At 44.5% G+C, this 26,964-nt stretch overlaps 1 protein-coding gene across 1 annotated transcript; it reads right to left on the reverse strand.

The window, feature by feature from the left end:
- Nucleotides 1–622: 622 nt before the first annotated feature.
- LOC122944113 (wiskott-Aldrich syndrome protein-like) lies at nt 623–25,138 on the reverse strand. Its single transcript, XM_044302345.1, has 7 exons — nt 25,117–25,138; nt 23,773–23,959; nt 22,024–22,066; nt 6,810–6,960; nt 5,824–6,701; nt 2,672–2,771; nt 623–1,283 (listed from the first exon to the last, which is right to left on the reverse strand). The coding sequence occupies exons 1-7, from the start codon at nt 25,136–25,138 to the stop codon at nt 1,246–1,248; spliced, it is 1,419 nt and encodes a 472-aa protein (XP_044158280.1). The 3' UTR covers nt 623–1,245.
- Nucleotides 25,139–26,964: the final 1,826 nt, after the last annotated feature.

The raw sequence follows: 26,964 nt of genomic DNA on the forward strand, positions 1-26,964 counted from the left end.
GTGACCAAATCCAAGAAATTCTGCCATTTTAATTTCCTCAGTTGGGTTTTCAGTGTATGGGATAAACACTTTGCACTAGTTTTGATAAAATTGCCCCAAAGGAAAACTAGCTTAGTTACCTGTAGCAATCAGTATCCACTGTTTATTTTCCAAAAGGAGCTCTGAAAAATGCAAAGGTGGGATCCGATTGGTTCCTATGGGCAACTAAGCCAGTTCTACTTTACACCAGGTTTTGATAAATCTCCCCCAGTTTGTGAGCATGAGCCCATATTCTTCCAGCATTATGAATAGCCCTTTTGACTTATTAGAAAAATGGTTGTGTGACTAAGCCCTTATCTGCAGTGCTGATGCGGCACAACACCTCATGCAGCTGGCGCAGGTAGTAGGTCTGCTTTTGTATATCCGCCATGGTGTCGACTACCTGTACATTTATTGCTTATTGTTTTGGAGATTCAATTTTTGCATTGTACATTTTAAAGGGTCTAACAGTAAAGAAGCTGCCATCTTTATTAACACTTTTTTAATAGCAATAGAAAAAACTTCCATGTTTACAACACGTAAAAGACAGTAAAAGTGCAACAAGTTATTTTACAGTACATGAGTCAGATGAGAGGGTTTCCGTCTCTAATTAAACCAATCACTGCCTGAATGGGAAGGTTAAATATAAGCAGCAGTTTTCTTCTGGCCGAGTCTCATCATATTTGCCGGGTTGCGGCCTGATGTCCGCTAGTCCCCATTATAGTTAGTGCGGCTGGACCACGACATTCAAGCTTCCAGAACGCAGAGAGATCTGGCAGGCTAGATCTCTAGCTTTAACGTGAAACTAGTCAAAGCCATTTTCTCTGGGACTGAGTGTGGGCTGCGTCTGGTGCACTTTTCACTAGCACTGGTGATATTGATAGTGAAGTCATCTTTAACCATACGCGCTCAGACAACCGGAGGAGCAATTTATCCTGCCCACTACCGAGCAACAGGAACTTGTCCCATCTGCCTGGCTTATGACTTAGAGCAGGCATGCTCAACCTGCGGCCCTCCAGCTGTTGTAAAACTACAACTCCCACAATGCTCTTCTGTAGGCTGTCAGGGAATGATGGGAGTTGTAGTTTTGTAACAGCGGGAGGGCCGCAGGTTGAGCATGCCCAACTTAGAGGATGTTTGCATGTAATTTATGTTTTGTATAGATTTGTGTTTTTAATTTTTAACATCCCATTCAGGCAGTTATTGATTTTATTCTACAGTAAAACCTTAGTCTTCCCATTCCTCTTCCTCCACATCATCTTCATCTGTAAATTAAAAGAAAATGTGATATCATTAATACAGTTAAGAGGAGCCATCCCACTAGATACTTGTGAAATACAGAAAACATCTCAGTTTTAGTATCAGCAGCCAGAGCCCATGGATCAGACATTTACGGCATATGCCACCAGGCAACCATAAATGTGGCTACTAGGAAAGCCACAAGGCAAATGCAAGTCAGTTGACCCAAGAATGTAATGTACAGCTGCCACCTGACCGAAGTCTATAGAAAAGTGAATCCTGGTGAAAGTTTATTTGATCGGGATATCCACTGTATGACGAGGCTTGCAGCTGTAAGTTGGGGCATAGCCAAGATTTGTTACTTCTATAGGTTGTGTTCACTTAAGGGTGTATTAGACACCCCGATTACACAATTGTTAGAAGGGAAGTATTACCTCCCAGAAAAATAAATATAAAAAAATCGCTTGATGAGGAGACCGCTGCTATTACATGCAGCGATCTCAGCAACAGGGGGAAGAGCGATCGCTATGCCATCATTCATCACCATGCTCTACAGTGGTTTGCCAGCAGCATACTATAATTAGACAGCACGATCTTCTGCCGGGAAATCCTGATCTTTCAGCATTCTGAAAGAGATTGCCCGATTAACAAGTGTTTGCTCGTTCATCGCGCAGTCAGCGGTAGTATTAGACTGCCAAATGATCGCTACCGAGCATTACTACTAACGCTCATTAGCAATCATCGCATCATCTAACATGCCCTTTAGACTGTCTAGACCAGGCATCTTCAAACTGCGGCCCTCCAGCTGTTGTAAAACTACAACTCCCACAATGCCCTGCTGTAGGCTGTTCGGGTATGCTGGGAGTTGTAGTTTTGCAACAGCTGGAGGGCTGCAGTTTGAGGATGCCTGGTCTAGACCTACACCAAATTAGTCACAGGGGCTCAGGCTGGAGGACAAATCTGGTGCAGGGACAGACACTTACCCCTCTACCAACTTTTGGTTTGCTTACTTAGACAGGATTATGCTAGAATTGTGGTGCAATTTTGGCACAAGATATTGCATCTTAGGCTACACCCCCTTGTTGAACAAGTTGAAAAACCATGTACGAACCCCAACTGTGCCAAATTGCAGCACTTTCTAGATTCTAGGTAAAGAAAGATGGTGTAAGCGGCTATACCACTGACTATTAATGTTAAAGGTGTACCAGTCACATGCAGCAGCAGAGTTACCATAGAAGTGAATGAGAGCTATGGAAACCATGTAGCACAACCCGCTCATCTGTTTGCATAGCCCAAGCCACCTCTGGCCGCTGCAGATGATGGGCATTCCGATCTTAGCCATTAATGGCAGGAGATAGGAATACCACTAATGAGGGCAAGCATTGGTCTACTCATATTGCAATAACTTCCATACCTGACGATTGTATAGCCTTGTGCCTTCTTTTTAGGACATCCATTAATGCTATGACAAGGTTAGAACATTCTGCATTTCCAACCTTCACAGTTTTTGTCACCTAAAAAGTGATACAGAAATCCACAATAAGTAGTAACCTAATGCATTAGAGGGAAAAAAAAATAAATAAAAAGCCACCAGCAGGTATACTCTGGATTGCTTAGGCTCGGGATCAATTTAAAGACAAAGGGGAATCCATCATAGACTGGTGTTTTATGCTGCTGGAGAATGTGCCTAATTTGTGGAGAGGAGCAGGCCTTGTCAAATTAGGTGCACCCTCTGGCAGTCCATGCACCTAGATTGAAGTCTGTAGCAGCTGAAATTTCATTCAGAAAACTGGCATATAAAAAAAAGTTCTGGGCCCACCCCCACCGGCAGAGGCATGGCGACAGGCTGCCGGAATAAAACGGACATGTCCGACATTTATTCCGGCAGCCTCTTGCCATGCCTCCGCCCCCATTATAGTCAATGGGGACGGAGTGGCAGTCCGGGGGCACGCGGTCACTAGCGGCAGGCTGTTCATCCGACAGAACAGCCTGTCGGAGGTCTGTGCCGCTAGTATGAAAGTAGCCTAACAATGGAAGTCTACACGAGGTCCTTTGTGGCGTAGACTTCTGATTCTGGACATGGACCTGCTGAGAGTCGCCGAAATTAACCACATCTCCTAACATGTGCCATCACGGCAGTCTAGATCAAGCCTGGTGTTGGAAATGCCTGTCTCCTCCATGGACTCATGAAAGCGGTTGCCTATTGCAAACAATCACAGCACAACGCATACCTCTGGAAAAAATTAAGCAGCGATTGGTTGCTATAGTCAGACAGCTTCTGTGATGAACTTGAGTTCTCCATGTGATCTGCTTCCTCATGTTTTTTTTAAAGGATCCATTTATAGTTGCCCTAGTGGGGTCATGTCTTCTCAGACTTTGATGCCACCCATGCCAGATCGGTGTGGGTTCTCAGTGATAGGACACACACTTCTCTCCAGAACAAGCCCCTAAAAGTGAAGGCAAGCACACCATGCATGTGCGCTCCAGTCATTTATATGGGAATTTCAAATATAGCAGAGTTTTGGAAGTCTCACAAAAGAATGGAGAGCACACTGCACAAGTGTAGCCACCGCTCCATCCTTCTATGGGCCTGCCAGAGATAGCCAAAGCTCTATTCAGACGGGGCAGATTTGTTCCATCTTACTACAGCAACTCCTTCCCACCAAATCCCAAAAAGGCGAGTGTGACCGGCAAACAAATGGTCAATAGAGCAACAAAAGTGATCACTTCAAGAAATCTATTTTGTTAGCCTGGATTCATATATGCGCTGCTCCAGCGGAGGAACAGACTGCTGGAGTTCACTGTATGTGGCAGATACCACCGCGCCACGCCAGATCACCATCCACTGTAATGGGATCCAGTCACTTTCCAGCATATATGCCAGCTTTCAGCTGGACAAAAAAAAAAAAAAAAAAAAATAAAAAATAAAAAAAAAGTGTAGTATTTTTTGGGTCCAGCCAAGAGCCTGGCATATATGCCGGATACAGTAAATTCCATCAGTCTGTTCCACCGCCGGAGTTCACAGTGCATATGGGAACGCAGCCTTGCAAATTACCTTAGGAGGTGTTATCAGTGATTAATAGCATTCTCTGTGTAATTGTGTATCGGTCATCACTGATAAGTTTCCCCTCCTGAGAGCTGCTCATGGGTGGTCCAGGCGTACTTCAGTTAGAAAAAGCAGAGTTATAAATTACAAGTTTTTCTGAATCTTCCCCCATAAAACGATATAATCAATCTGCTCAGCTCCTCCTGCTCTATAACATGCTGCCTGCAGATTGCACTGCATTTTGTGGTGACAGGTCCTCTTTAAAGGGAATCTGCCACCAGCCACCTCTCCAATTGTCATAAGAGACCCCACTCACCCCTTCAGAGGTACCGAAGCAGGAGGGACAGCAAGCTCCTCAGATGGCTTGTCTTCCTCCATGATGCAGGCTCAGCCAGGTCACAAACGGACGCCGGCACTTGGAAAATCGCGCTCCTCTCATAGGGCGCATACCGATGACGTCACCGCCGACGCATGCGCCGGTCACATGACTGCAGGAGCGCTATCCGGCACTCACTGCCGAAGCCCCTCCTCTTCCTCCCCCAGGCGGCCGGCGTCGGTCTTCGCGGCACCTCTACAGAGGCGCCGGCTTCTCCCAGCTCCAGCACACTGAATACCCCCTCCGGAGTTCAGCTGTGCCTCTGCACGGACCCCCAGCGCACCTCGATGCCGGCAATTCTCAGGGACCGCAGGTCAGTAGCGGAGCGCCACCAGGGAGAGGGATCTGATGCATCCATGCTGCAGGCTTCCCACCAGAGACAGGAAACCACACTGAAGGGGAGGAGAGTGTCCGCCCTTTTTATTCTGCAGGTTTCCTGTCTCAGGGGGGCGGATCCTCCTCTCTCTGGTGGTGCTGTCATGGGCGATAGGAAAACACTGTTCTTTTGTGGATCCAAGGCTCTGTTCCGGAGTTATGATACTTTTAGTATGGAAGTTAGGCTTTTGGTGCAACGAGGGCATCATTATTGCTCTTGTTGCATCATAGCTCTGCTCCTTTCTGTGGTCAGCCCCTCAGTGCTTTGTTGGATAGTGCCAGGCAGTGGCAAAGCAGCGAGGGGCTAGCCACAGAAAGAAGTGAATCTTGGTGTAACAAGAGCAATGATGACAGTCAGTGCACCAAAGGCCAAATTTGTGTATTAAGATACAACTTAGGAACGGAGCCTTGGATCAACAAATGACAGTTTTAATCAGGTGAACCACGGCTATATGCATGTGCAAACAGCTGGTTGGGAGGTTGCTGATGACAGATTCCCTTTAAGGTATAGTTACCAATATCGCAGAGCAGTATATTAGTATGGAATTGTTGCATCAGCTGTATTCCTTAATAGTGCACATGTCAACTAAGGAATATGATCCAGCTATACTAGGTAGTACCCACTATAGATCACTGCCACTTTCCTCATGACCCCCTTTTCCAGATACATGCAAAAGTTTTTATAACCGTCAGGAAGCTGCAGAGCTTGATAAATACAGTGCTCAGCCAGTGCCACTCTTATCAGTTCTCATTATTTTTGCACACTTACAGATTTCAGCTGGACGCCCTGCTTGATCTGGTCCAAGTACATAGCAAGATTAATCTGTTGCTCAGGTTCATTACTGGAAACCATGTTTTCTGGTACTTTGGATGCAGGGTTACTGTTTTTCTTGACTTCAATGGATCTGAGCTCCCGTTCATTTCTGGACAGTGGCAGGGGAGGTGGTGGAGGCGGTGGAATAGCAGAAGAGACAAGCTCTGTGTTTAGCAGACATTCTTTGGGATCATAGGAGGTAATTATTTCTGAATTAGGTTTATCAAATAGTGGAAGAGGTGGAGATGACGGAACATCTCCAAATTTAATGGGCGGCTCAATGCATGGGATAGATGAAGTTAAGTGGGCGGGTATGCAATTGATTTTATCTGAAGAGCCACTGAAACTAAGTGATTGAGGGGAGGAGGAGACCACATTTGTTGTAGAGTCAGCACAGGAATAGTCTGGTACGGGTTGTGGAAGAGGGCCAAAAGTTTCTAAAGGAAGGCTTTTTGAAACTGGAAGCAAAGTGGGTGGCATCTTCATGGGAGTTTTAGCAGAAAGGGATTGTGGAGGGAAAGATCCTTTCTTTGACTGATGAGACACAGAAAGGTTATCTGCTGGAGAAAAACTTTGCGACAACTCCTCCAAATATGGAGGAAGAGGCCTCATTGATGGGAAGTGGCTAGAAGGTGGAGGAGTTTCCATGGGTGGTGGCACTTTGCTTAGAGTTGGAGGGTAACATAATGGGCTAGAACCATGTGCCAAAATTGCTGCAATTTTTGCAGCATGGGGAGAATCCTGTTCAAGACAGTTTTGCCTTTTTGTTGGGACCAAGCTGGAAGACGACAGAGAACGGAGTCTAGTATAGGTGCTTGGCTTTTCCACAGATGCTGAAAGAACAAAAACAAAGATAAGCAGTGAATCTCCAATAAGAATAACCATGTCTATAAGCCAAAATGCACGTTTTAGAGTCAGGTGAAAAAACTGCTAGTACATACTCATTCTCCGAGTCTGCTTCCTCACAGCTTCCATGCCACCTGCCTTTTCTAGCACAGAAAATATTCTATGTGAGACTTCTGGGTCTTGAAGGTGTTCCTTTTTGACACCTGCCATGTTGAATAACTTCTTCAGGTCCATTTCTAGATTAGCCTGGAAAGGTCACAGTGGATCAAAATAAAAATAAACTATACAGGTTTAGATATAGAAGTCAGTTATGCTTCATACACAATCATGTGCTTGTAATACAGAAGGCAAAATATGGACCTGTACTGTGGACTCTTAAATCAGTGAAATGAAGCCTCACTCAGATCAGATTTTCTCTAGATGTACTGAATTCCGTATGAAAACACAAATCTGCTGTGTTCTGAATTATGTTAAGTCTAAACAATAGAATATTTATACACAGGAACGTGTGAACAGCTGTATTGATGAACATTGCCACCAGGTGCGCAACTAGAGGAAGCAGGAAAAGTGGCTACTACTGGACTTGAACCTCAGAAGGGGCCCACTCAGGAGGGCCTGGGTTGCATGGGAGGAGGGAGTTGCTGGTGGAGCCCATTCAAAAATTTGCTGTGGGGAACAGTCAGTTCTAATTACTCTACCAATTGCTTCTGGTTATTAACGAAACACATGGTCCCCACAGATTCAGGTTATACCCTTTTCATTCTGGTCTATGGGAGTTACATAATCGGCCCTATTGTCTTTTCCATTTAAAGTGTGTGTTCTTATACTGCAAAAACATAGGAGAGCAATGGAACAGATGGCAGCATTCACTTGTTTAACCAAGATGCAACATGCTTGTGCATGGTTTGCAGCTACGCCATTACTAGAGCCACTCTTTATGCAAGCAGGCTATAGATTATAGAAATCCATATGCCTTGGAAAAGATTTTAGAATTACTGTGGTGTAGGAGACAACTGTATAAGGACCCTTTTGATTTGATATTACCACATTGTAAATCATATTTGGCACATTCCATATGTTCTCTTGTGCCCCATGCAAAATGGTATGATCCATAGTGTCTAACCAATGGAGTTCTTCCACCCTCCCCTCACAGTGGATTTAGTTGGGTACTCACCACTGTCTTAATTCCCCTCCTGATGGTCCTGGAGCAGCCCTGTTCCACCGACCCTCCATTATGATGAACCTACTCTGTAGTACAATATGCAAATCACTTCATATCTCTATGCTACATGTTGTCTTGCGTTCTTATGATGTGCGCTTTAGTTACAGCCAAGGTGGTCAATATGGAAGTGGGAAGCCTGTGGAATGGAAAGTGAACTTGGTCGCTGGGAGTCCAATGGCTGGCGTACAACATCCAAGAGATGCGGCTTCACAATATCTTTACCACCACCTTACAGTTTATGAATAGCAATGTGACCAACCCCCATCCGAAAGTTCTGTTTAATTTGATCCCGTAGTGACCAGCCTGTTCTGGCCCTTACTGGCCATGAGATTCTCATTTTTTCATTGTTGCCTTCCAAGAAATATAAAACTTTTCTGTTTGATGGACAAGTTGACGTTTAATTGCACCATTATGTATGGATTAACTTTTATTAGCTTTTTGGGAGGGAGATGGGGAAAAACAGCAATACTGCCATTGAGTTTTTATGTTATAAATTTTGCGGCATTCATTTTTTCAGTAATACCAAATCTAGTTTATGTTTTACTACATTTGCACAATAAAAACGTTTTTTTTTTGCATCACCGGATCCCAAGACCCATAACCATTTTTCTTTCTACAGAGCTGCACGATGGCTTGTAGTTTTCATTGGTATCATTTTGGAGTGTACAACTTTTTGATAGCTTTTTATGGCAAATAAGCAGCAATTCAGATTTTTTTCCAATCGGAGTTCACTGTACAGGATAAGTGAGAAGATCATCAGGTAGTGCGGGCCATTAGACACACCAATATCAACTATGTGGAGATTTTTTTAACTTTGAATTGTTTTATTTTATAACTTTTTCTACCATTTAACAGTTTGTTATGTTTTTTTAGAAGTGTAACCAATTATATTTACTTATCCTAGTCATAACAGATATTCATTGCCTTTAAGAGCAATGTTGGCTTATATCCACTATTTTGTATGAATTTTTAAATGTAGGCCGAAGTAGGTCCATGGGAAGATTATTGCATTGTTCAAAAGAACTAATGTTATTGTAACAATTAATTATATATTTAGGCAGTTAAAATACTCACACAAAAGTAAAGGCTTCACCATCTTTGTTATCTGAATATAAATTCCATGTGTGAGGATTGTCTAGATGTTCTTCAAAAATATGTATTCATGTATCAAAGTTTGTCTCTTAGCTCTGAGATAAGGACTCCATGGACGCAGCTGGTGCTAATTACATCCACAGTTTGGTATTTTGCTAATGAGCAGAAAGTCTGTGATGTCTATGGACACTTATAAATCAACCTTAGGTTTTGTATAAGAAAAATCAATAAGACCTATGTATTGGGTTCAGGGCCGGCGTCATAACCCAGCATCCCCGGGCCCAATGCTCCTGGGGGGGCCCACTGAGCTGCTATGAGCACTTCCATCAATACAGATGGGAGCTCTCACTGCCGTCATTTCACTTACGCAGTACCCCCCTGGTGGGCCCTCTGAGCTGCAGAGACTCAGACACGCCCCCTCTACACAGGACACATGCTGCCTGAGGAGAGAGACCGCAGGGCTGGAGCTGGAGCAGAGAAGTGTGAAGACAGTCTGAGCGAGTCTGCACTGACTGTCTCTTGTCTGTGGGACAGAAGGGGAGGACTCTTAAATCTGCTGCTGCTTCATTCTATTTAGTTGTGTTACTGTTTCATTAAGCAGTTTGCCTCCATGATACCTGCCCCCCCCCTCCATATCCTGTCCTATTTCATCCTCATGGAGTCCCTGCTGTGTCCTTTCCTCCCTCATGTATCCAGAGCTCCTGTTCCACCCTCAGATCCCCTGTTGCTGCCCTGCACAGACCTCCTGCCCCTACTTGTATGAATCCCCCTCAGAGTCCCTTCAACCTACTTGCTGTGTCCACCCCTCCTGTCAATCCAGGGCCCCTGTCTCACTCCTCTGCCTCTCATTATGGTGGCATCTGAACCGCATTTACCATAAGGACCTTCTAACGTCACAGGGTCATGTAACTGTGCCCCCACCCCGTACTGTGCCCCCTTATACCCTGCATTGTGCCCTCTTACCACACCCTGTGCAGTGCCCATAGTAATTCCCTGTACTGTGCCCTCTTACACCCTTTTATCCGGTCACTGTATGGTGGTTTTATCATTGTATGGCAGTGTTATCACTATATGGCGGTGGTATCCAATAACTGCATGGCCATAACTGTATCCCCTTCCATGCCCACACCACTTTTTTAGACCTGGCATGAGCGGGAAAAGATAGATTGCGGTGCTAAGGACCTTTGCGCCACAATCTGTCAGAAATACGCCTAATATAGACATATTTCTATATAATAAATGACCACCTAATTGTATTATTATTTGGGGGTAGGGCAAATATCTTTATATTATATAGATTCTAGTGTATTATACTGTGCCCTGTATTTCCCAGTAGAAAATGATCCTTGGTAAACATAGTCCTCATCCCAGACCACCAGGACCAGGTAGCGCTCTGTCAGTACATGGCAGCCTCCCCTCTCCGCTGCGTACTGGGGCTTATTCTGACAATAGGGCTGGGTTCACATCCCATTTGTGCCATCCATTTAATGTATACCAAAAATGTATGTGTTAACAGATGCCTCAGACTGATGCCGTACAGTGGCGTCTGTTCACAATACAGTTCCATCGTAAAAAAAAAAAAAAAAAAAAGTATTAAGTGCTGCACATTTGTATACATCAAACCAATAGGAAAAACGTGATGTGAACACACATTTGGGGGGGAACACACTGTGAGGGCCCCTTACACAGTATAATGACTCCCAGTGCCCCCATTAAATATAATAACCCCTTGTGCCCCCTCCATACAGTATAACCCCCAGTGTGGGGGCGACTGGGGGTCATTCTGAATGGAGGGTCACTGTGGGGTCATTATACTGTGAGGGCCCTTTACATAGTATAATAACCCCCAGTGTCCCCCATTTAGTATAATGATCACCAATGACCCTCCATTCAGTATAATGACCCCCAGAGCCCCCTCCATACAGTATCCCCCCAGTGTGGGGGCGACTGGGGATTATTATTCTGAATGCAGGGCCACAGGTGGTCATTATACAGTGGGGGGGGGGGGGGAATTGGGGGTTCATTATACTGTGTGAAGGGCCACTAGTAGTCATACTGTATAGGGGCCACTGGGGGTCATTATACCGTGTGGGAGCCACAGGGGGACATGTCAATGTAAAAAAATGCCTCATGGGGGCCCACTGGGATTTATCGCCCAAGGGCCCACATGAACCTGGAGCCGGCCCAGATTGGGTTATATTATTAAGTCTTTTTAAGGACATTTATATATCTGTTATCATATGTTTTAGGGACATATTCAAAACAGCTTAAGCATGGGCTTTGTTAATGAGTATCTGTGAAGATGTGGTACAATTGGTGTAGCAGAGGAGGCATGGATATTTCTGTGAGAAAAAGTTTATTCATAATATTATCAGTCTTAGACGCCTTTTGAATGTTTTCCACATTGTTGACTTATAAGAGTGTCTCCAATTGGTAAGAAGTGTCAAAATTAACCAGTTAGCTTGGATTGAAGCTTCCAAATTCCAGGTGTGTGTAGTGAAAATAAAGTCAGATTTACATAGTTAACTCTTTGGGGCATGATGCATGCAACTTATACAACAGTGCCACCTAGGTATGAGTAGGTAACACTACACCAGTAGCATAAGTGCATTCTGGGTAGTGTTCTGACATCACACCCCTTATCAATGTACACGCCTATCCAACAGTGATTGGAAAGTTCCAAACTAGGAAGGCGTGTTCATCTGATAAGTTTTTGGTTAAGAAACCATATACAAGGGAGAGAAAAAGAAAAAAGGAGGGAGGGAAAAGAACAAAGAAAAAAGGGAGATTCCAGGAAAAGATCTTAAAAAAAAAAATAATATTTCGGAAAAACTTTTGAGAGCAGACTTTGAGACTCTGCACATCACTTGACCCTTGGGTAATGTATATTTTGTTTCATGTAATATTGGTATAGATTAATTGGCTTGATATTTAGTCAAACCCCGCTTATTGCAGACGGATAGTGTTAGTACCACATCAGTATCAGCGGATTCAGTAAAGATGTATATCACCGAATAAAAGATCTGATATTGATAACGAGAGCTTCTCTGCTGGGGATCTTTATATTCCCTAGTTTTATATCAAGCAGATAATTTATAAGTTTCATTGCAATACTACTTATACAATCTGAAGTTGGTCATCGTTTTGGGCAGAGCAAGGGCTTGCATCTCTTATTTTCAATAGTAAGTTTTTGTGCATTGTCAATTGTATGCAGCATTGCATTCTTGTACTGGTTGGAAATTAGATTGAGAGACACTGATCTTGGTGTTAAAGTTGTGTTCTGTTGGCACCATCTAGTGGCAGATTTTGGGTACTACAGTTTTCTTCTATCATTGGTTTTATACTCATTGTTATTGATTGTATAATAAACCATTTATATTTTTGTATAGACGCTTGTACTCAGTTTTACTGATTTGCACAAAATAATTAGGTTCTCGATCGAACTCTTGGAGATATATAATCTATATATATATCTATATCTCCACCTCGCGGGTCAATATAATTTGCATAATTTTTCTTTTGATCCGTTATTTATTTATATAAAGCTTTTGCTCTAATATACCCGACAAGTTCTACAAGGGGACTATAATCGATTATCTATTGATAGCTTATAAAATATTTTACACTATTCCAGTAAAGCAATGCATTTTTATTGTCCGTCCTACACTGACGAATCCTCAGCAGGCTGTGCTTGAGAGGTACAGCCTGCTGGAAGCAGATCTCTGACCTTCACTCGGCCCCAGACTGCTTGCACCAACATAGACACCCAGGAATCTCATTTGTGGGGTGCCCATGGGAGACACTAGTCCACTGCCTCTGTAACCACTTAAAAGCTGCGCCATTGCCCACTGAATGTAAGGGATTAAACAGGCAGGAGCGCTGGTCTGCGCTGTTCGAGCAGCTGATATGTTACAGCTGTGTCCCCCAATCTCTGCGGCACAGGAATCCTAGTGGCAGTCCAGTCCATGCCCCTCTAGTGACTGCTGGAAAAATGTGCATTAGTGGTCACCAAGGGGTTAAGGGGCATCATAGGGTGCCAAATGCTGTACTATTACAGTAGTTTTACATCCCAGCAGCCTGAGATTACAGCCTTCAAAAACATTTAGAATGGATATTGTGTAACCACTTCAGCCCCGCTAGCTGAAACCCCCTTAATGACCAGGCCACTTTACACTTCGGCACTACACTACTTTCACCGTTTATCGCTCGGTCATGCAACTTACCACCCAAATGAATTTTACCTCCTTTTCTTCTCATTAATAGAGCTTTCATTTGGTGGTATTTCATTGCTGCTGACATTTTTACTTTTTTTGTTATTAATCGAAATTTAACGATTTTTTTGCAAAAAAATGACATTTTTCACTTTCAGCTGTAAAATTTTGCAAAAAAACGACATCCATATATAAATTTTTCGCTAAATTTATTGTTCTACATGTCTGATAAAAAAAATGTTTAGGCAAAAAAAAAATGGTTTGGGGAAGAGTTATAGCGTTTACAAACTATGGTACAAAAATGTGAATTTCCGCTTTTTGAAACAGCTCTGACTTTCTGAGCACCTGTCATGTTTCCTGAGGTTCTACAATGCCCAAACAGTAGAAAAACCCCACAAATGACCCCATTTTGGAAAGTAGACACCCTAAGGTATTCGCTGATGGGCATAGCGAGTTCATAGAACTTTTTATTTTTTGTCACAAGTTAGCAGAAAATGATGATTTTTATTTTAATTTTTTTTTTCTTACAAAGTCTCATATTCCACTAACTTGCGACAAAAAATAAAAATTCTAGGAACTCGCCATGCCCCTCACGGAATACCTTGGGGTGTCTTCTTTCCAAAATGGGGTCACTTGTGGGGTAGTTATACTGCCCTGGCAATTTAGTGGCCCAAATGTGTGAGAAGTACTTTGCAATCAAAATGTGTAAAAAATGGCCTGCGAAATCCAAAAGGTGCATTTTGGAATATGTGCCCCTTTGCCCACCTTGGCTGCAAAAAAGTGTCACACATGTGGTATCGCCGTACTCAGGAGAAGTTGGGGAATGTGTTTTGGGGTGTCATTTTACATATACCCATGCTGGGTGAGAGAAATATCTTGGCAAAAGACAACTTTTCCCATTTTTTTTATACAAAGTTGGCATTTGACCAAGATATTTTTCTCACCCAGCATGGGTATATGTAAAATGACACCCCAAAACACATTCCCCAACTTCTCCTGAGTACGGCGATACCAGATGTGTCACACTTTTTTGCAGCCTAGATGCGCAAAGCGGCCCAAATTCCTTTTAGGAGGGCATTTTTAGACATTTGGATCCCAGACTTCTTCTCACAATTTCAGGCCCCTAAAAAGCCAGGGCAGTATAAATATCCCAGATGTGACCCCACTTTGGAAAGAAGACACCCCAAGGTATTCAATGAGGGGCCTGGCGAGTTCATAGAATTAGTTTTTTTTGCATAAGTTAGCGGAAATTGATTTTTTTGTTTTTTTTCTCACAAAGTCTCACTTTCCGCTAACTTAGGACAAAAATTTCAATCTTTCATGGACTCAATATGCCCCTCAAGGAATACCCTGGCTTTTTGGGGGCCCTAAAGCGTGAGAAGAAGTCTGGAATATAAATGTCTAAAAATGTTTACGCATTTGGATTCCGTGAGGGGTATGGCGAGTTCATGTGAGATTTTATTTTTTGACACAAGTTAGGCCCCTTTCACACGGGCGAGTTTTCCGTGCGGGTGCGATGCGTGCGGTGAACGCATTGCACCCGCACTGAATCCTGACCCATTCATTTCTATGGGGCTGTGCACACGAGCGGTGATTTTCACGCATCACTTATGCGTTGCGTGAAAATCGCAGCATGCTCCTCTTTGTGCGTTTTTCACGTAACGCAGGCCCTATAGAAATGAATGGGGTTGCGTGAAAATCGCATGCATCCGCAAGCAAGTGCGGATGCGGTGCGATTTTCACGCATGGGTTCTAGGTGACAGTCTATTCACTGTATTATTTTCCCTTATAACATGGTTATAAGGGAAAATAATAGCATTCTGAGTACAGAATGCTTAGTATAATAGTGCTGGAGGGGTTAAAAATAATAAAAAAGTTAACTCACCTTCTCCTCTTGTTCGCGTAGATGCCGGTCTGTTCTTTAGCTGTGGGCTGAAGGACCTGTGGTGATGTCAGATCACATGCTCCATCACCATGGTGATGGACCATGTGATTGGAGCATGTGATCTGACATCACCTCAGGTCATTCAGTCCACAGCTAAAGAACAGACCGGGATCTACCCGAACAAGAGGAGAAGGAGAGTTAACTTTTTTATTATTTTTAACCCCTCCAGCACTATTATACTAAGCATTCTGTATTCAGAATGCTATTTTCCCTTATAACCATGTTATAAGGGAAAATAATACAATCTTCAGAACATCAATCCCAAGCCCGAACTTCTGTGAAGAAGTTCGGGTTTGGGTACCAAACATGCGCGATTTTTCTCACGCGAGTGCAAAACGCATGACAATGTTTTGCACTCGCGCGGAAAAATCGCGCATTTTCCCGCAACGCACCCGCCTCTTATCCGGGCAAAAAACATGACGCCCGTGTGAAAGAGGCCTTAGTGGAATATGAGACTTAGTAAGAAAAAACAAAAAAAAATATATATATATATTTAATTTTTTTCCGCTAACTTGGGCCAAAAAAAAATGTCTGAATGGAGCCTTACAGGGGGGTGATCAATGACAGGGGGGTGATCACCCATATAGACTCCCTGATCACCCCCCCTGGTAAGGCTCCATTCAGACGTCCGTATGATTTTTTACGGATCTATGGATCGGATCCGCAAAACACATGCGGACGTCTGAATGGAGCCTTACAGGGGGGTGATCAATGACAGGGGGTGATCAGGTAGTGTATACGGGTGATCACCCCTCTGTCATTGATCACCCCCCTGTAAGGCTCCATTCAGACGTCCGCATGTGTTTTGCAGATCCGATCTATGTATCCATGGATCCGTAAAAATCATACGGACGTCTGAACGGAGCCTGACAGGGGGGTGATAAATGACTGGGGGGTGATCAGGGAGTTTATATGGGGTGATCAGGGGGTTCATAAGGGGTTAATAAGTGACAGGGGGGGGGGTGGTGGTGTAGTGTAGTGTGGTGTTGTGTTTGGTGCGACTTTACTGAGCTGCCTGTGTCCTCTGGTGGTCGATCCAAACAAAAGGGACCACCAGAGGACCAGGTAGCAGGTATATTAGACGCAGTTATCAAAACAGCGTCTAATATACCTTTAGGGGTTAAAAAAAAAACAAAAAAAAAAAAAAACAACAACATCTCCAGCCTGCCAGCGAGCGATCGCCGCTGGCAGGCTGGAGATCCACTCGCTTACCTTCCGTTCCTGTGAGCACGCTTGCCTGCGTGCGTTCACAGGAAATCTCGGGTTTCGCGAGATGGCGCGCCGATGCGTCCAGGAGGAATAAATCAACCACCTCCCGGACGCATCGGTGCGTTAGGCGGTCGGGAGGTGGTTAAAGGGTTTCTGTCACCAGAATTAACCCTATTAAGCTAGCTGATATTAGCGATGTGCTAATGTGAGCTAAACCTAACTAGACTATTCCTACTTGTATCTATGCCCCCGTTACTCCAGAAATATAAAACTTTTATAATATACACTAGTTAGCAGGTGGGGCATTGCTGCTGCTCCTAGAGGCTCCGTTCTACCTCTGGCCACTCCCTGCTACACTCGATTGACATGGCCAGGCAGCGTTTGTCTCCTACTGCAGGCCCTGTCTGCCGTGTAAATCTTGCGCCTGCTGCGTCCCGTTCAGTATTCAGCGCAGTGAGCAAAGGGCGCTCGCCGGCTTCCTCACTGCGCCTGCACCGAATAGTGAACGGCACAAGATTTCCCTATCGCACAGGGCCAGCAGTTGAAGGCTGCCCGACGCTGTCAATCTAGTGTAGCAGGGTGTGGCCAGAGGTGGGAGAACAGAGTCTCTAGGAGTAGGAACAATGCCCCCTCCTTGCTCCTAGAGGCCAATTAGCATATTATAAAAGTTATATTTCTGGAGTTATGGGGGCATAGATACAAGTAGGAATAGACTGGTTAGGTTCAGCTGACATTAGCACATCGCTAATGTCAGCTAGCTCAATTTGCACAGAATCCGAATTTCCTCACGCTTCGTGGTAACGAATTGCATTTTTTCCCTAAAATGGCTGCTGCACGCGTTAGGACATTGAGCAAGGAACTCTGGGAACGAGGGATCACCCACAATACCATGCATGTAGCCAATCAGCAGCCAGCCCTGTAATGTCACAGCCTCAACCATCTTAGAGTCTGCTATTTTCTAGTGTACTTCGTGCATGGAGAGACGTCAGCAGGCTCTAGGGACAGTGGTAGAAAAGACTTCAAAACTTATTTTGCTGGATAGAAGTTCAGGGAAAGGATAGGGAGGAATCATTCTACAGTATTAAGGCAGAACAGGGTTCAGTAGGGGAGGTTACAGCCTTGGTAATAGGAACAATCCTATTACACCTTGCTGTACTGACTGCGGATCCAAATTGCCATTATACAGCTCTGTAATTCCAGCAAACCGTTCTTGTTATTGGGGTGCACGTGCTGTTTGATACAGCCATTAATAGGGTTTATTACAACAAATATTTCTAAGTCTCATTTGTCCTTGTACGGAGCAGTTATATGTGCTAAAGCATTTTTTTTAGCTTGTAATAGTGGCAAAAAAAAAAAAAAAAAAAAAAAAAAAAAAAAGAAGAAGCCATTCAGCGGTGAAGTTCCATTGCACTACAGCCATTTACAGGGTTTATTAATAGGATAAATACGCATGTCCAATTAGCCATTCTGCAGTGAATTCTGATTGTTATTTATTTTTTTGGGGTGTATTAATAGGAAACAATACATCTCAGTCAGTCTGCAGTGAACCGACATGGTTATACAGACATTGTTGGGGTGTATCATTGGTAAAAAGTAAGTATGTATTATTAGCAGTTCTGCAGTGAATTTACATGGTCATTCTTTGGTGAAATTTGTTTGCGATACAGCCTTTGAGAAAATTGGTCGGTAGCTGAAACTACGGTCAAGGATAATATATGTCCTTTATAGCCCATTGGGTAAATATGGTTCCTGCATGGCCACACAAACAACTTAGCCAGGTGACGCCACTTCCGCCTCCACATGCTCACGCCGTTGGTCCTGCGACAAATGTCTGCTTCTGCCTCCTCATCCTCCACAGTGTCCTCAGCCTCCACTGCAGGGACAATTCACATTGCTCCTCCAGCATACCACATGTGCAGGGCACGGCGGTGTCACGCTGTTCTGCACCTGGTTTGCCTGGCCGAACGGAGTCACACAGGGGAGGAACTGCTCCGTGTCCTTCATCAAGAAATCAAATCCTGCCTTTCTCCAGGACAACTCAAAAATCGGAACCACGGTGACCGACAACGAAGAACATTGTGTCGGCGCTGCGTCAAGGAGGGCCGAGCCATGCGCCCTGCATGGCACAAGTGTTTAATCTGGTTGTCAAGCGGTTCCTGAAGTCTCCCACCCATCTGCAAGACATCCCAAAAATGGGCAGGAAATTTTGCATGCACTTCAGCCACTCGTACACCACAAAGCACACCCTCCTTGAGCTGCAGAACGGCATCCCCCAAACATAGGCTAATATGAGATGTTTACATCCGTTGTAATTCCACCTTCCATATGTTGGACTGACTGTACAAACAGAGAAAGGCCATAAACGATTTCCTGATGATCCAAGCGGACAGAAGTACTCCCCTGTGTACCTTCGATGTCAGCCAGTGGCAGCTCATGCATGACACCTGCCATTTGCTCAAGCCCTTTGAGGAGGCCACTTTATTTCTCAGTCGCTAGGACTATGGGATGAACATCATTCCACTGCTTCATGTCCTGGAACAGATGCTGCTAAATCTGGCTGGTCAGGGGACTGGAGACGTGGCACAAGCAACGTGTAGCAAAATGGGTGATTTTTAATACACAGGTGACAGGAGAGGCGGAACTGGAGCAGCCATAGGAGCTACAGGGCAATGAGGAAGATGAGGCAGAGGACCCAGATACACTGTGGCAGTATGCAGTGGAGATTGAGGCAGGGAGTCTGAGTCACTTGCAAAAATGGCCCGATGCATGCTCACTTGCGTAGTAACAGCTGAATTGTCAGCATTTGGCAGAGGGATGACTTCTGGCTCTCCACCTTGTTGGACCCTTGCTACCGGTCCAAATTTTTAAAAATTAATTTAAATTTCACACCAGCCGAGAGGGAGGACAAACTAAACTACTATAGAGACATCCTATGTAGTCATTTGGCTGCTGCCTATCTGCCCCATTGCCAATCCTCTCGCAGGCCTGGCCGGGCCCCTCTGCGCTAACATTCCTCTGCCATGGCGGCTGTGGCAGGGTAGGAGCAGTTCCAGCTCCATCAACAGCAAATTGAGTCTAGAGTTGCTGATAAGCAGCTTTTTTCACCAGCCTAGGACCTGAACCAGCAGGTGGTGGCATACTTGGACAGTACCCTGCCACCCCACATTGAAGATCCGCTAGACTACTGGGTAGCCAAACTGGATTTGTGGCCACAACTAGCAGAGTCTGTCCTGGAAAAGCTGTCCTGCTTGGCCAGTAGTGTGGCATCAGAGCAGGTGTTCAGTGCGGTGGGGGCCATAGTTACCCCAAGAAGAACTCATCTGTCCATCCAAAATGTGGAGAGACTGACCTTTGTCAAGATGAATCAGCCAAGATTTCCATCCACCAATGCCTGATGCATCAGACTAGATCATCCATGGTGCCACACCAACACTGATGAGAGACCGGTTACTTCTGGCTACCTGACTCAGCTACTATTCTGATGCTGCCACCCACCTGATGCCAAGAGTCCCTTCTTTCACCCAGCATCTTCAGCTGGTACTGTATTGCCACCCACCTCACTACTGTCACCGGGTAACTTGTCTCCTGATGCTGCTGCCACCTCCACACCGTCATTGTGCCCCCCTATAGCCTCTGACCGATGCTGCTGCCGCCACCTCCAGACTGTCATTGTGCCACTCTGGTCTCCTCATGCTGCTTCAACCTCACCACCATGTCATAGGGCCACTTTGTGGACTTCTCATGCTGTTCCCACCTTCCCCACTTGACTGAGCCACTATTTTGCCTTTTGGCCTGGCTGACATCATTTATTTGACCCGTTTTCTGATCTGTCAATGTAACAGCTGAAAGGTCTGCATGACATGGTCCCTATTTTGCATCAGAATTGGCTTATGGTTATTTTTGGCTTTAGCAATACTGATGGATTACTGACCAAATGCTGACCGAGTGAAGGCAGATGCTCCACAGACAGGATTTTTTTTTTTGGGGGGGGGGGGGGGGGGTATTATTGTTCTGCTGGATCAGAGGAAGGGCAAAATAATCAGTGATGTCAACACAAACTTACTGCCGACACCCTCTACACTCTGTCGGGGGGGCTCCACTTATAGAAGCATTTAATATAACAGGTTGTGTAGAAATCTATGTGGAATCAGCTGACGGTGTAAAAGGAGTGTGGTTCTTCTTGACGCCAACAGTGACCTGTAAGGCTGAGTTCACACTTGAGTTATTTGGTCAGTTATAGCCCCTGTAATTGCCTAAATAACTGAAGTGTGTAGCGATTCTAAAAGACGCCTGTCATCTGCATGTCATACTGACTCACAGTATGGTTTCACTACCACAGCAGACTCCCCATGTGTGTTACTGCCAGGCACAGTGTTCTACACCACTACAGGCTCACTGCAGCCAGGAAATAGCAGTTTGACGCCATTTGCCACGAATAAATCCATACCAAAACAAATTTTGGGGGAAAACTCAGCGAACCGGCTGAATAGAATGAGAAATTCGCTCATCTAGTGATCACTAATGTCATCAATTGTCCCCATAATGACTAGTTGTTTGCTGGCAGCAGATTGCAATTAGACAGCAAGATCTGCCGCATGCTTAGAAATACAGATTACTCAATGAATGAGCAAACTGATTCATCAGGCAATCAGCAGCAGTATTACACTGCCAGATCATCGCCAACGAGCATTCCTAGAAAACGATGGTTACCGATGATCTGGCCGACAATTGGCCAATGTAATACTGGCTTTAGAATGGCAGACAGTCTCTTTGTCAGACTGCCACTGCAGCCAGAGAGCCCATTGTGGGCACTCCATTAGAATATCACACATTACATTAAGCAATGCTCTTCTGTGGGCATCTTCCTATAGGCCTATCACAAAAACAAGTGAGCCGTCATACTATCATCAAGAGGAGTACTCTTCAGATAATTCCCTTCCCTCACAGCAGCAGTAAACCGGATTACCCATCTGTATTGGACGTCTAATCATTTGTGCTGACAATATTTTGTATTATCCTTAGCGCTGCACTACTGAAACCACTGTACTAAAAAAAAAAAATTCTGTTAAAAAGGTTTCCTTTAAAAAGAAATGTGAAAACAAAACCTTTTATCAATTACAAAATTAGCCAATATTGTTTCATAGAAACATTGCTTAAGGGCTCATGCACATGAGCTTGCAGTCCGCAATTCGGGCACAGTGCGTGAGCCCTAATGCTGGCTTTGCCGAGTCTACCTAGACATTGCAACAGAACAGTTAATTCAAATGCGTTCCTGCCGTCTCTCCCACAGATCTGCAACTGGGAATAAGGACCAGCCTTCTTTCTGAACCTTGACATTTTAGTTTGATAGAAAACAGAATGCCTCATGCACACGGTCGTGCCCGTATTGCGGCCCGCAGACAGCATTCACTTGGAGATACGGTGCGGAACGGAGGCACGGATCAGAAGCGCTATGGAGAAGTAGTGCATGGACAACTGACCGTGTGGACAGCAGTTTGCAGGACAGGCTTAACGTTTTGTGGTACTCTCACCACAGGATAACCTAGGTTCTGGATCACCCAAAACATACCCACTGTGCAGACAATGCAATCCAGCCATGACAAGCTTAAACAAATATAAGTAGGACTTACATCAAAACTTGGCACCGCACTAAATCCCACATGAGTAACATGTCTGGGGGGAGAAGGAAAAAAAACAAAAATCAGTTTCTGGTCTTTATAGATTATTAACAAGCATTTGGTCTTACTGTTTTTTTTTTTAGATAACTGACCAGCTTTTTACTGCATTTTTTATTATTATTTTTTTTTTTATAGCAGCCAGATTTTAATGAAGTGCGCCAAGAGTAAGAATTTGCAAGACCAATTAACGGATTCCAACGTTTTTTTAAATCTGGTACTGCTGGATAAGAGCCGTGTATAATGTGATGGAAAAATTAATGAAGCCGGCAAAGGAAGCAACATGGACAATAACAATACATTAGTAAGTGCCTTGTAGTAGCTTTCTCTACATGATAAATGCCATCTGCTGAAGGGAGACAACCCTGGTACTGCTTTTCTAGCTACATCAGTTGTCACCCAAGATGTTGGTGGTTTAAAGAGGACCCGTCACCAAAAAATGCAGTGCAATCTGAAAGCAGCATGTTCTAGAGCAGAATTATATATTTTCATAGATTTGTGGGAAAAGATTCCGTAAAACCTGTACTTTATATGCATAAGACACAGCCGTCAGTCATGATATCCCCTCCCTCTTGTACTGAACTCTTCATAGGGCTGCAGATTTAAGTTTAAAAATTACAAGTTTTACTCAATCTTTTCCCACAAATATATATAAAATCAATCTGCTCAGCTCCTCCTCCTCTAACATTGTGCTTTCAGACTGCATTGCATTTTTTGGGTGACAGGTCCTCTTTAAAGGGGTTATCCAGGTCCAGTGGGGCAGCACTACGGCCAGTGATGTTGAGATTGGCGGGGACACAGTGTCAGAACAAAGATTGCAGTGATTAGACAGCGCTAATCTTCAACCACTCAGCCATTTTGTCCTGCTAGAAAATCCCCTTTAAAAAGAGACTTTAATTGTTCAATACTGAAGGAAACATTATTTCCTCCCCTATGTGTTAAATCTTAAAGGGGATGTCCCAGCTGGACACTTATGACATACCAATAGGATAGGTTATAGTTGTCTGAGGGTGCGGGTCCCATCTCAAAAAACTAAGCGCCAATGTGAATGAAGACCACACCGTGCATGCACGCCAAGTCCAGATAAGAATACCCCTTTGGCCAAATGCACACGGCCGTGTTCCATGGCAGTGAGCGGTCCGTGGTATCACGGCCCGGCATCCCGCTGAGAGCAGGAGCGCACGGCGTCATTGGTTGCCATGATGCCGTGCGCTTCATGCTGCCGCTGCACTACAGTGATGTATGATCTATACGAGTGTATTACTGTAGTGCAGCAGCGGCATGAAGCACACTGTCATAGCAACCAATGACGCCGTGCGCTCCTGCTCTCAGCAGGATGCCAGGCCGGGATACCACGGACCGCTCACTGCCATGGAACACGGCCGTGTGCATTTGGCCTTCAAGTGTTGATACCAGAAGGCAACATCTAGATATGTTAGAGCACCATAGAGCTGGGGCTACACGACAATGTGCGCGACTTGACAGCTGTAAAATGGCAAGAGTCGCATGTCTTGCGTGACTTACATTAAAGTCAATGGAGTAAAAGTTGTGCACGACTTGTGACAAAACCCCATCAGGTGTAGATTTTTTGAAACATTTGCTTTAGCAATGTATGATACTGCAGCACCACTTCCGTTCATTACATCAAGTGTCGCAACTTTCTTGTTGCTCAACATGTCACATTTAGCCCTAGCCTTCACTTACTTGAAGTTAGTTGGCGTGCCAATGGCGGATTTGTCCACCTTTCCTCTTAGACCTCGCTTTGTAAGGGACTCCTTTGGGGTGTAATAAACAGACCCGCGATCAGCTCTCTCCTCAGACGCTTGAAATATTGAGCCTGTGCAAGGGCAAAAACCATTACTGTGTGCAAATAAACACTTAAAGGGGTTGTCTCCCATCAGCAGATGGCATTTATCATGTAGAGAAAGCTACTACAAGGCACTTACTAATGTATTGTTATTGTCCATGTTGTCTCCTTTGCTGGCTTCGGTAATTTTTCCATCACATTATATACTGCTCGAATCCAGGAGTTACAGCTACGAGGTGGCTGGGAAGAATGCTGCTGCGCATGCGTGCCTGTGTGGACGCCCATGGTCCAGGCAACCAGAGAAGCTGGCACTTTTTCCTATAGTGTGCAAGCCCGACCACCACAACTGGATTGCAGATTGTGGTCATAACCCCTGGATACAAGCAGTGTATAATGTGATGGAAAAATGAATCCAGCCAGCAAAGTAGCCAATATGGACAATCACAACACATTAGTAAGTGCCTTGTAATAACTTTCTCTACATGATAAATGCCATTTGCTGAAGTGAGACAACTGTATTATGCAGTCTACAAACCACAGATCCAGTCCGTGTGGAGTCTGCATTTTTTTTTTCCCGCACACCCACAGACCGCATTCATATTTTGCTGATCCATAATTTGCAGACCGCAAAAGGATATGGTCATGTGACTGCACACTAATTAGGTACATCATAAAAAAAAAAGGGGGGGGGGGGCGGCCCTGGGGGAGATTGATCAAACTGGTTTAAATAAAAAGCCGCTTAATTACCTATTGTAACCAGATTCTACCTTTAATTTTCCAAAGGATCTTGGAAAAAAAAAAACGAAAGGAGGAATCTGAATGGTTGCTATGAGCAACTAAACCAGTTCTACTTTACACCTGTCTTGGTAAACCTACCCCTCTAAGGGCTCATTCAGACGGCCGTAGCGTTTTGCAATCCGCAAACCACGGATACCGGGCGTGTGCATTCCATATTTTGCAGACTGCACATGGCCAGCACCATTATAGAAATTACTAATTTTGTCTGCACTTGCGGACAAGGATAGGACATGCTCTATCTTACTCGCGGGGCCACAGAACAGAACAACAGCCCCATTGAAGTGAATGGGTCCGCACCCGTTCTGCAAAATTGCGTAACAGTTACAGACCCATTCAGACCGTCTGAATGAGCCTCAATGCAATAGAAGCAAATTACCTATTTTAACAACACAGTCTACACTTCCGTCAGCTTCCAGCGCGCCAATCATTTCCACCATACTCACCAATCATGTTAAACAGCGCCATACTGCACAAAGCCAACCTACACACAGCCCTGCCTGATGGGGACTGCACTGTTTTATATACTGGTCTACCAGTATAACCAAGCACCTGATCACTGGGATAATCCTCACCTGATGGGAGGTCGCTAGAGATCAGTCTCCTATCACAGGACTTCACTGAATTTCAGTCATTAAAGGGGTTCTCCAGGAATTGATAACGATGACCTATCTTCAGGATAGGTCATCATTATCACATTGACGGGGTCTGAGTCCAGAACTCCCGCCGTTCAACTGTTTGCCAGCTCCCGGCAGCTTCCTCAGGCCTGTTTCACACTTGCGTTGTTGTTTTCCGGTATTGAGATCCGGAAAAGGATCTCAAAGCCGGAAAAAAATGGTTCCATTTAGTCCTAATGCATTCTGAATGGAAAGAGATTTGTTCCGTATGTCTTCCGTTCCGGCAGCGTTCCATTTTGTGATCAGACACAAAATCGCTGCAAGCTGCGGCTTTCTAGCCGGACATAGAAATGGAGCAAACCGGATCCGTCACTAAAAACAATGTAAGTCAATGGTCACGGATCCGCTTTTTTAGGATCTTAAAAAAACGGATCTGTTACCCATGGACTTTAAATGTATTTAATGACGGATCCGGTTTGTTCCGTTTCGATTTCACAGAACTGCATCCTAACGGAACGGAAGCGTCCTGATGTGTAAAATCAAAATGGATCCGTTTAATTCTGGTTTTGAGATCCTCCGGTGGATCTCAAAACCGGAATTAACAACGCAAGTGTGAAACAGGCCTAGGCGCAGTGCTGTACATTGTATAGCGGCTGTGCTTGGTATTGCAGCTCTTCTAACAGCTGATCAGCCGGGGGTCCCTGGAGTCGGACCCCTGCCGATTTGATATTGATGACCTATCCTGATGGATCCGGCACTCCCATAATTTTTACTTTCTGCTCCTATGGCCATACAGAAAACTAGAAACATGAACTCAGATGTGAACCCAGACTAATCGGTCACGTCGCCCCCAGGGACCACATTCAGATCTGAAGGTCTGACTGTACCCACATGGACAAGACATTAATTTATATCTATTTATGTATTTACAGTGGTCCCTCAAGATACAATATTAATTGGTTCCAGGGCGACCATTGTATGTTGAAGCCATTGTAAGTTTAGTAATCGGTTCCAAAGCCCCAAAATGTCATCCAAGATAAGAGAAAATGAAGATTTCAGTAAAATAAGCAGATAACTAAGGCAGATAAAACAAATCCTTTCCGTCTTGCATAACGGGACCCAGACGGGTCCGTTTTGATTCCCATAGACTTCTATTAGGACGGAAAGCAAACAGAATGCCTTTTAAATGCTTCCGTTTTGCATTCCGTCATAATACTAGTCTAGGGGCAAAAGAACGTTCTCTCATGGATTCCCGCTATAACCATGTTATAATGGAAAGCCATAACGGAATCCCTAACGCTAGTGTGAACCCACCCTAATCCAGCTATTTTACCAGGGAAGTGACCTTGATTGGTTGGGTCTGAGTCTGAGACATTGTATGTTGAGTCTCGTTTCAACCTTTGATGGGTTCAGAAAAGACCATTGTATGCTGAAAATATTGTATCCTGAGACCATTGTATCTTGAGGGATCACTGTACATTAGGGATGAGTGGAGTTGATTCATATGAATCAGTTTGTTTCATCAAGATGTGAGGCGCTGTCCCCGCAGGTGAAGAGGCTCCCCCTTGCTGCTTAATTGACAAGGCTGGATATCTTGCGCCTGCGCTGTTTACAGAACAACTGCGCATGCACCACTACACTTCCGGATAGTAGCGCATGAACAGTTGCTGTTCTGAA

This window comes from Bufo gargarizans, chromosome 7 (assembly GCF_014858855.1).
Source record: "Bufo gargarizans isolate SCDJY-AF-19 chromosome 7, ASM1485885v1, whole genome shotgun sequence".
NCBI classification, from domain to species: Eukaryota; Metazoa; Chordata; class Amphibia; order Anura; family Bufonidae; genus Bufo; species Bufo gargarizans.

Coding starts and splice junctions, on each gene's coding strand:
- LOC122944113 (XM_044302345.1), bottom strand. CDS start 25,138: ATGGCGCTGTTTAACATGATTG. Junction 22,067..23,772: donor GGCACGCCAACTAACTTCAA/GTAAGTGAAGGC, acceptor TTCTCCCCCCAG/ACATGTTACTCATGTGGGAT. Junction 2,772..5,823: donor AGGGCGTCCAGCTGAAATCT/GTAAGTGTGCAA, acceptor ATCACTTTTTAG/GTGACAAAAACTGTGAAGGT.